This window comes from Callorhinus ursinus, unplaced genomic scaffold (assembly GCF_003265705.2).
Source record: "Callorhinus ursinus isolate GAN/ISIS: 27379988/994484 unplaced genomic scaffold, GSC_fseal_2.0 scaffold23, whole genome shotgun sequence".
NCBI lineage: Eukaryota > Metazoa > Chordata > Mammalia > Carnivora > Otariidae > Callorhinus > Callorhinus ursinus.
This window is the reverse complement of record NW_027397085.1, coordinates 6,445,916-6,455,945: the sequence shown is the minus strand read 5'-3', so window position 1 is coordinate 6,455,945 and position 10,030 is coordinate 6,445,916. Positions and strand designations below refer to the sequence as shown.

The 10,030-nt window shown below is 51.0% G+C and overlaps 1 protein-coding gene across 7 annotated transcripts; it reads left to right on the top strand.

Moving 5' to 3' along the window:
- Positions 1-382: 382 nt before the first annotated feature.
- TMEM171 (transmembrane protein 171) lies at positions 383-9,389 on the top strand. Of its 7 annotated transcripts, XR_003212237.2 has the most exons (5): positions 383-624; positions 2,743-3,448; positions 7,326-7,467; positions 8,855-8,978; positions 9,113-9,249. XR_003212237.2 is itself a non-coding variant. In XM_025892541.2 (4 exons), the coding sequence occupies exons 2-4, from the start codon at positions 2,812-2,814 to the stop codon at positions 9,303-9,305; spliced, it is 972 nt and encodes a 323-aa protein (XP_025748326.1). In that variant the 5' UTR covers positions 383-624; positions 2,743-2,811; the 3' UTR covers positions 9,306-9,389. The 7 variants fall into 7 exon arrangements, 6 of the variants coding, with proteins under 6 accessions (XP_025748326.1, XP_025748323.1, XP_025748327.1 ...); XM_025892541.2 differs by lacking the exon at positions 8,855-8,978 and having other exon boundaries at positions 9,113-9,389; XM_025892538.2 differs by lacking the exon at positions 8,855-8,978 and having other exon boundaries at positions 9,110-9,389.
- The last annotated feature ends 641 nt before the right edge of the window (positions 9,390-10,030 follow it).

Genomic DNA, 10,030 nt, shown 5'->3' with positions numbered 1-10,030 from the left:
CTCAGGAACGCGGGGCCCGATCCTGCCTGGGCCACGGCCACATCGGAAAGAGGCCAGGCGCTTCCCCCGCCTCAACTCTGCGCCCTGAGCGCCCGGTTCCCTTCCCGCTGCCCGGATCTCGGCCCGCGCGGCGCTCAGTTCCGGCAGCCAAGAGGAGAACCTCAACTCGCCTCCCCCCTACCTCGCACGGCTGAGGGCCAGGGAGGTGGCGGGGGTGCCCATTTTTCCCGGATTCCTCGCGCGCACGGTCACGGGCGAAGCGGCCACATCTGCCAGCCTTGGGCTCCGAGGCCGCCCCTCGTCACCCACCGCCGCGCGGGACGCGCCTCCGGCCCCGCAGGGCAGCACCCGGTGGCGGCCAGCTCCCGCCAGTCCGCCCAGCCCCGCCGTGCCCCCGCCGCCGCGCCCTCTCTGGCACCGCCTCCTTCTGTAAATACAGTGGCGGCCCGCCCTCCGCGCCCGGACGCGCAGGTGGAAACGGGCGGAACGGGCCGCCACTGGAGGCCGCGCCCAGCCGGGTGCCCACGGCCAGCGCCGCCCTGCCGAGCGCCCACCCCGAGGCCGGCGCCAGGCTCCCGGGACGCGTGCTGGCGCAGGCAGCGCGCACGCAGGACGAAGCCTCAGGTGAGCGCTCCGGGCTCCGCGCTTCTCCGCACTCCCGCGCGGCCAAGTCTTGGTGCGGGGAGCGGCGCCGGCGCGGAGGACCCCGAGCCGAAGCTGCGGGGGTGGGAGCCGCAAGCCCAGCCCCTGGGGGCTGTTGTTGCGCTCGGGCTCCCTGAAACCCACGGAAAGATTCCCTATACAAGACTCGGGGCTGGTTTTACCTCGATCCCCAAACGCAGCAGAGCCTTGGGCATGGTGAGATGCTGCTGATTTGGAATTGTCCTTTGGAAAACAGTGGTGGAGAGGTAGATTTGGCTTTGGGGAGGTTAAATGTAGGTTGGTATTTGGAAAGGGTTTAATTTTCTGTTAGTGTAGATGGTTTTGTGTCCGTTCGTGAATACGTGTATGAGACAGACAGACTTGACTGCCTACATTATTATGGATGAGGGATTGATACGTATGGCAGGTGTTTAGTCCACTTGTCCGTGGACAAGAGCTACACATCCAGTTTTAGGCTTACTTTTACTTTACTAGTATTTGGGGAATTCGCCTTAAGACATTTGAAGCCTTGTGACTCGCTTCAGAGTTGAAGGTACCAGGAATTCAGTGAATTCCTGATAGGACTTTGTAACAGAGAATCACCCTTATCTCTGGAACCAGCACAAGAGATTACATGATTCAGATTTCTGTTTTTTAAATTAGTTCAATATTTTCTTTAAGTGTTTGTCTCAGCATATTCCGTCTTCACAAATACAGTTTGCCCAGGCTTAAAATGGAAGCTTATTTCCCTCCTAGATTTCCTTTCTCCAGCTTCCTTCTGATTCGATTGTACTTTTTCCTGGAAAAGTACTTCCTAGTATAAGACCAGCTATTTGTTTTCTTTACTTAAATTGACCCTCCTTGGACATGACTTGGGTTTGTCAGGACGGCCTTGGCTTTACAGCCTCAATCCTGAGCTCCTTCATGTCATCGTGGATACAAATGGCACAAAATATTTTAAGTTTTCTTTCCTTGAGCCAGTAAAAATGGTCTTCACACTTGGGTTGTCTTTTCCACTGCCCCAACTTGAAGGGTCCTGGTAAAATACTCCACTCATGAGAGTAAGACAAGATAACCAAGATTATAAAGTCAATCTGCATACGCTAGACAATTATTAACAATTGATTCGGGTCCACTTAATATATGGTGATACCAGCACAGGGCTTGGGTGATCTTGTGGGGAGGTGCTTTCCCACTTGATCTCACTTACACTCTCCGTTCAAAGTCAGGTGCTGTTGCTGTTTTGTGCTTTTTTAACTGGTGATTTTATCAGCTGCTTATTTTTAACGGAGCCTAAACCTTTTTGTGGAAGTGAGAGGCACCTTGGAGGGGGGTACGTGAGACGCCACCTGCACACCTGGGAGACAAGGCTCCTCCTGACCGGCTGTGCCAGGCTCCCCTGGGTCACCCCGGCCTAGTCAGCCGGGCCCTGGAGTTCCAGTGCCTGTGTGAGAACTCAAGAATCACATTTTGACAGAGTTAACTTAAAATCCCCCAAACTCTCTGTGTTCCTGAACTGCCTTCCCCTTCATTGGAAACGACTGAATTGGGCCTCCTGCAGGTGTCATGGCCTTAGAAGAAGGGGAATGGAAAGTTGCCGCAGTCTGAAATAGGAAATGGAAAGTTAGTTACTGAACATAAATTTATCGACTCGGAAATGCTCAAAGCAGCTGTGATGAAACGTGGGATGTCTGTAAATCAGAAATAATCCCTGTGGTTCTTCCCTTACTCACCACTGTTTTGGGGGTGGTTTTGTTTTGGTTTTTTTGCCCCAGGGAAGGGAGTTTGTAAGACTCATAACAGGAAAAGCCACACCCAGTTACTTCTCTTGTATGGGGTTTGTTGTTCTTTTTTTTTAAAGATACTCTTAGGTGCATGTTAATTGCATTTCCTCTTCTTGAATATCTTCATAAAATTACATATTCAGGAGTTTCTGAATGCCAGTGCTTCTGACTCATAAACCAACTCATTGTTCACCAGTGTATCACTTGCATCAAGTTCTATCCCCTATGATTTCATCCTGGAGTGATTTCTGAAATGGCCAGGGCGGGTCAGGCACACCTGTGCCCACTTTAATTTGGTGTTTGGCTGTATTTTCAGAGCTGTTGAAACCACTGGAGGGAAGGAAATCCATCCTGCCTGGTTCTGGGGAAGGGGCCTCTCCTGGCCATGTCTCCTGTAGCTGCTGCTGAGCCAGATGGGGTCCAGCGAGATAGGCGTGTCAGCAAGTTCATTTTCTTCCTTTTTGTCTTTGGTGGCATCCTGTTGTGTGTGGGAGTCCTGCTCTCCATCTTTGGGTTCCAGGCATGCCAGTACAAAATCTTCCCAGACTGCAGCATGGCGCTGAAGGTCGCTGGGCCTGCCTGTGCCGCGGTTGGGCTTGGGGCTGTGATCCTGGCCCGCTCGCGGGCACGACTTCAGCTCCGTGAGGGACGCCTGCGGGGCAGCCAGGCGGACCCCGACCAAGCCTTCATCTGTGGAGAGAGCCGCCAGTTTGCCCAGTGCCTCATCTTCGGGTTTCTGTTCTTGACAAGTGGCATGCTCATCAGCATTCTGGGCATTTGGGTCCCCGGCTGTGGTCCAGACTGGGCGCAGGAACCCCTGAATGAGACAGACACTGCCGACATGGAGCCCCAGATCTGTGGATATCTGTCCCTGCAGATCATGGGGCCCTTGATTGTACTCATGGGACTGTGTTTCTTTGTGGTTGCCCACGTTAAGAGAAACAACTTGAATGAGGGCCAGGATGCCTCCGAAAGTGAAGACAGACAGACGCAGAGCATGGAGCCTGTCCATGTCACTGTAGGTACGTAGCTGTCATTCCTGGGCACGCTTACATCACGGTGGCCGTTGTATCAGGGCTTTGCTGGGTTGTCCTTGGGTCTGGCCTAGGTTCTCCCTTTTCTCTGTCTTACACAGCCATGCACTCATGCACATGCGCGCACGTGCACACACACACGCACACACGCACACATACACACATAGCTGCTGCTGTGCTAAGCCCTGTAAGCATCCTTGCGCACATCATCTCCTCCCAGCAATTCCTTGTGATCGAGCAAAAGCTTTGGGACATTAAGTCATGACCTTGACGGAGGTCACAGAGCAAATTAGGAGGAAAGTGAGAGAAAGTGCTAGCATAGCCTGGGAGCCTTCTGTCACGTTAGAGACCCGCCAAGTGACCTTGAAAGCTAGGGCACTTTGTGTTGGACGTGTAGATTCTCATCTCTGGCTGTCGCTGGCTGGCTGTCCTTGGTAAGTCCTTAACCCCTTCTGGCCTGAGTTTATGCATCCATAAAATGAGCATCGCATTGCTAGGTTCCCTCCCAGAACTAACATTCTAGGATTCTGTCTGCCCCAAGTCCGTAGATCTTCTGTGTTTTGAGGGGGCTTTCCATACCATTTCCCACATTGTTCTCTATTTTCCGTAACTTTATCCTTGGCTTCAGGGCGGAGGCCACATTTGGAAATAGTGGCATCGACAGTGACAAAGCATGATCGCACCTGTCACTTTCCCCCATGGAGTGCCGAGAAACGACTTTTGCGTTCTCTGGGTTCTGCAGAAGAGATGGATTACTATTTCCTGGAGTCAGCCCCCTGCAGCACAACATCAGTAGCTTTGGCCTCAGTTTCACACAACCAAGGAGAAACCCCGCCGCTGCTCATTTTCAAAAATCACTTTGTTTTTTCAGTCTCCTACTTTTGAAAGGGTAAAGCTCTGAAGCCATAGCCTGACATCTGAAAGGCTAGGCAGAGAGCATTATGGGGCAGAAACCCCGGAGGGAAGAGAGGAGTGTGGTGAAAGGGATGTTTCTCATGGTTGGGGCTGTCTGCTGGAGGAAGTGCTACTCACTGGGGGAAATCCCTGGACTTCCAGCCGTGCGTGGCACCGGCGTTGGCGAGCAAGGGCAGACGGACTTACAGACCAATCCTGGGGCCGCGGGTGGAACTCCCAGGCTACTATTTGTGTATTTATATATTTACGGTGACCACACCGATATCAGTTATATATTAATAATAGCTAACACAGATATGGGGCTCCTTCCAGGGCCAAATACCCATCCAAGTGCCCTTCAAGGGCCTACTCTGTCAAAGCTGTTCACACCTACAACAACCCAGTGAGGCAGATACTCTTAGTATCTCAGTGTTAGGGATGAAGAAACTGAGGCACAGGGATATCACATAACTTGCCAAGGTCACAGACTAGCAAGTGGCAGAGCCGGGCTCCAAACCCAGGCAGGGGACACGCATGGACTCTGGCCCCCACAGAGCACCAGGGAGGGCCTCTGGGCACATGGCTGTGATTCTGTTTCAGCTGGTTTCATCCTTCCCCAAGTGTTGTGGGTAGCTGTTACATGACGAAAGGGCTTCCCCTACGTTATAGGTCTGCTCAGGCCTTTTGGGGAATGCAGTGGGGACAAGTAAATACGCTCACTTGAAGCTCATAGTATTCCCCGTAGTTGGGAGCATTTCAGCATGTGCCCTGTGGGTTTACTATCAGAGGATCTGTGGGGCCCAGCCTCCCTCCTGATGGCTGGAATTGGGGGGCAGCAGAAAGCAGGGCTGCTGGTGCTGGGACATAGTGATTCCCGCTGGGGGCGGGGGGAGGTCGCTTAAAATCTTTTCCACTTAACCCTTTAAGTTCCATCAAACCTGTGGAAGTCTGGTAGCCTAACTCCTTGTTTTTCTCTCCTTTGATATTATGGGATAGGGTTTAAATGTTTAGAAACCATGCCTGTTAGTGTAACTGATAAGAACCTAGACACTGTCAGTGGTCGCTTCTGCCTTATGAGGGACTGGGGTGAAGAGAAGCAGTTCTTGGCTAAGTCCCAGAATTCAGCTGTTCCCCAAATGGAAGCCCCTCCTCCCCAGACACATGATACCCCCACTGTGGGCACACTCAGCGCTGGGTCCTGGACACACAAGCAAGGGGCATGAGACAGCCCTCCCTTGAAGGATGTCTGCTGTCAACTCAGAGGACATCAAGTCCTGCAGGACATAGTGAAAGGGAAACCCAGGGGGGATGGGACTGCTTTCAGGGAGAGCAGGTTGCAAGGCTCGGGGAGGGAAGGGCAGGGAACTGATGGGCAGAGGCTTCGACGAGCCTCAAACATGGCTGGTGACTGCGAGCACTTCCTTGTTTGCGTTGGAGAGGTGGCTGGCCTGCTCTGGAGGCTTGTTCCCAGCTCCTTTGTTCTACATTGTGTAATTAAACAATCGACCTTGCTTCCTCTAACCTACCAAGACCTGTGAAAAAAATTAAATGAGAAGCCCGAGATAACCGTTACCTGCTATCAAGTTTAGGTGAGCGCTGTCTTAAGCCCTCGTGGTCACATGCTTGTAGGAGGAGAGAAAGAGTTAACACATTTTCGGAAGGGCTCCCTCCCCTCTGGGGGAGCCACCGTGGCAGCAAGGAGAGGGGCTGCCTGCTGGGAGGGTATGGTCACACATGCAAATCAGGGCTACTGGCTGGGGGCTGCTGGCCGGTGCAGAAAGCACCTCTGCGGGTGTGTTCCAGCTGTGAGCGTTTGCTCCGTGCCCGGCACTGCTGTCCCCACCACACACCAGCCCGGCCCTCCTGCCTGTTCGCTGAGGCAGCAACAGTTATGGATGGCCTGCAGTTCACCGATGCAGCAGCTGAGGCCGGTGGGGGTCAGATCCCTCGCTCAGGGCCGCGCTGGGCCGGCAATTGGCAAACGGCACGGCACGCTGGTAGCGCTCAAGAACCCCGTGCTTACCCAGCCAAGCGTCAGATCCGCTGCCATGCAGACCGCTTGCCTCCCTGCCGCCAACTGAAGCCCTCTCCCCTTCGTTCCTCCTGCGCTGTCCTTTGGTGCTGCCAGCTTTATCAGAGGCTGCCCTCAAACCGCTATGGAGTGGTGCTGCCACGTGTCTAGAATGTTCTGGGCAACTCACGTGCTGCATTTTGTATTGGAATTGGAGTACCAATGAGGGCTTGCGTCTGGTGTCTGTTTCTCCTCCCCAAAATATGGGATGTATTCTGGAGTGAACAGCAGCTACAGAAATGCAAACAGGAAAAAACAAAACAAAAACCAAGCTTAGCTTTGAGCGTGACTTTCTTTTGTAAAGCGTGGCTGAAATGTTGGCAGATAAAAGCTGTGAAGACGGGCTGTGGCCTCTCCTGTTGTCCTCTGTTCAGAGGCTAAAACTGCACGTAAGGAACAGGCACTTTATCCAACTGCTAAGGGTTGACAGTTTAAAATTTCAAGTTGAGAATGAGAAAGGCTTTGCAGCAGGAGGCATCCCAAGGAAGCAAATACTTAGAAATGCTTGAGCTCAGACTTACTAGGAAAATACTGGCCCACTGTTTGAAAAAGTTGTGGTACAATATATGTAACATAAAGTTTACCATTTTAAGCATTTTTTAGTGGACAGTGACATTAAGTACATTCGCAGTGTTCAGCCATCACCACTAACAAGTTCTGGAAGTTTTTCATCATCAAAGAGAAACTGCCCCCATTAAACAGTCACTCGAATCCCCCAAGCCTCGGCCCAGTCCCTGGCAACCTCCACGCTCCCTCTCTCTGAATTTGATAGGCCCACTTTTAAATTCTGGAGTTAGCATAGGGGTTTTGACCTTTTATATTCACAGGCCAAATACATAATTAATTTATTTTATTCTTGCTAATGTGCTTGTCTTCAATGAAATAATTGTGTTTCCTTAGGTGATGCCGTGATAATATTCCCACCCCCACCACCACCTTACTTTCCTGAGTCTTCAGCTTCTACAGTGACTCCGAGTCCTGGGGCTAATGGTTTGCTTCCAAATGAAAATCCACCTTCATATTACAGTATTTTTACCTATGGGTAAGACTTTGCATTTGAACTTCAAGAGTAGGCATGTTTAACTTTCTCAGGCCTGTGCCTGAACTCAGGCCAAATTAGCTTTGTACCATAGTACAGAAATAAACATTACAGTGTATCTTTTTTGCTGACATCATATCAGAATTATTGCCTTAATATTAAGAGTACCTTTGGGGATACGTTGTGCGGCACATACATTAAAAATTATAAAAGTGGTTATGCCGGGTTAAATACGAAGCCTCCTTCAGGCATCTTCATGTACCCCTGGCAGGGGTGATCCTCCAAATGTTTAACACTTTATTAGCCAGACTGAGCACCAGAGCAAGGCTTGGGAGGCCCCCTCCTATGTTAGGCTTTGCCACTTTAGATGAAGGGGAGACACGGGGGTCCTAGGGGACCTCCAGCAGGTACAGAGGGTTTCAGCATCTCACGGAGGAAGTTGGGTGACTGACTGATAGCCTGCACCCTGACCCAACCAAGCTGGACTTCTCCTCTCAATCTGAAGTTGTCCCCTGGGCCTCAGAGCCTTCTCAGATTGAATGAAGGGAAATCCAAGATTCACACCCCCATCCCCCATGCTCCCCATATGCCACAAATTAGGAGGCATACCTGGGGTCAGATTAAACGCCATCCCTTCAGGCAGAGGGATGCAGTTGAAGGTTTCAGACCTTCATGGAACCAGTGCAGCTCACAATGTGGGAAGGCTGGTGGTGGCCAGACCAGTTGGGGGGCTGGCTTCTGTAGCCACTGAGAAGTAGGACCCAGGAGACCCAGAGAGAATGCTGGGGATGGACACAGCCTCACCTGGTCATTCATGTTTTAAGGCACACGTTCTTGAGCTTCAGACAGGGTGGTGGGCCAGAGATCCAGACAGAGACGGGTATAGGAATTGTCCTGCATGGATGAAAGGGAGGTTAGGTTCTGGACATTTGTATAATTCTGTGAGTGAATTTTTGTATTCTTTTCTCCAATGATGAACTTCCCCAAGCCCTAAACAAATGTCTTGTAACTTAAAACAAACTCGTACTTGCTACCACCGCAATTTCTGTGTGCCACGGCCTGGCCTTACTTGCATTCTCTCAGGTCAGTCTCCTGCGTAGCCGAGACAGCGCTCTTGTCGTCCCCCTTTTACAGATGAGGAGACCAAAGCTTAGTGAGGTGAAATTACTTGCTCAAGATCGCACAGCTGGAAAGCAGTGGAGGGGCAGTTCAGAGGCATGTCTGCCCGTTGCTAGAATGCACCCCAGTACCCAGTATGCTTTCTTGCCTCCCTTCACGTTTTTGGCTTACTGATTTAATTTTCTCTTCGTATAAGTTTGTCTACCTTACGTTAGCTGTCTCTGAAGACGGAACAGTATAGAACAGTAACTGCATGTGAATATTCTTTTAGGACGGCAGTGACACGTTCCTACCTCGTGTCTTCTCAGTGACAAGGGAAACAGCCACGGGGTGAGACTCTCTTAATGTGACAGCAGCTCTAAGGAAGGAAAGGGGCAAGGAATCAAGGCGCATCTGTAAGAAATAGAATAGGGCAGAAATTATTCCTTCGACCCTTGCAAACGCTCCAAACACCTATAATCAAACATCATCCTCACGATGTGTTACCGTTCCCCTCTCTTCCCTTTCTGTCCTCCCTCCTTTTAAGTAGGACGCCAACTCCTGAGGGCCAAGGCGCGGCCTCCGAGAGAGATCGTGAATCTGTATACACCATTTCTGGGACTGCTTTGTCCTCTGAGATCTCAATCACTCCGCATCTCTCCTCTGAACTGCCTCCCAGATACGAAGAAAAAGAAATGGCAACCACAACCTCATCTCCATCTTCTGAGCCTTCCCCACCGTGAACTGTGGACTCCAGTTCCATTTTCTATAAAATTGATCACTATTTTATTTAATTTGTTTTTTAATAAAAAAAAAATACAATGGCATAGGCTCTGTTCTGATTTCCCTGCATGTTCTGGATCAAGCGTGCTCTGGACCACGGGAGACGCCGTGCGCCTCGAGCCCGCCCGTAAGCTGGTTCTCTGAGACCTGCTACATCCAAAGTGGTGGATGAAGAAACAACGGCCCTGAGAGGCTAATTAACTTATTGCAGGTCACACTGCTTCTAAATAGTGAGGCTGGGTTTTGCGCCAATGCCGCTGGGTTCCGGAAGTCGTTACCCTGTGCTGTTCAAAAGCTGACCAGACGCAGTTGTTCATGGTTAGCCTGGTCCATTCTGTTTCCCAATGTTAACTGCTTCTGGGGCAGAGAAACTAGATTACTCTCTTCATTTCTTGGTTATTTCTTCTTCCTCTTCTTTTCTTCCCTCTCTTCCTTCTTCCTCTCCTATTCTCCTTTCTTTCTTTCATTTTGCAAGAAGGTAATTAGGCCTTTCACACTGGGGCAGTTTCAGCCCACTGATACCCGGAAGTCTCCTTATGGTGAAGTGATACTTTCAGAAAAGAGGTTTCTTGGGCTCCTGGGATAACTCGATTCCCCTGGAGAGGTCCGGGAAGGAGGTGCCTTTCTGTTATAACGTACTGCTCCGACTGCGTGGACCGCCGACTTTTATTCTCATAAGGCTACC

What these genes read in the sequence shown, in the direction of transcription:
- TMEM171 (XM_025892538.2), top strand. Translation starts at nt 2,812, where the DNA reads ATGTCTCCTGTAGCTGCTGCTGAGCCAGATGGGGTCCAGCGAGATAGG. An exon ending in GCCTGTCCATGTCACTGTAG is followed by an intron (nt 3,449 to 7,325) that starts GTACGTAGCTGT and finishes GTGTTTCCTTAG; the next exon opens with GTGATGCCGTGATAATATTC. An exon ending in TACAGTATTTTTACCTATGG is followed by an intron (nt 7,468 to 9,109) that starts GTAAGACTTTGC and finishes CCTCCTTTTAAG; the next exon opens with TAGGACGCCAACTCCTGAGG.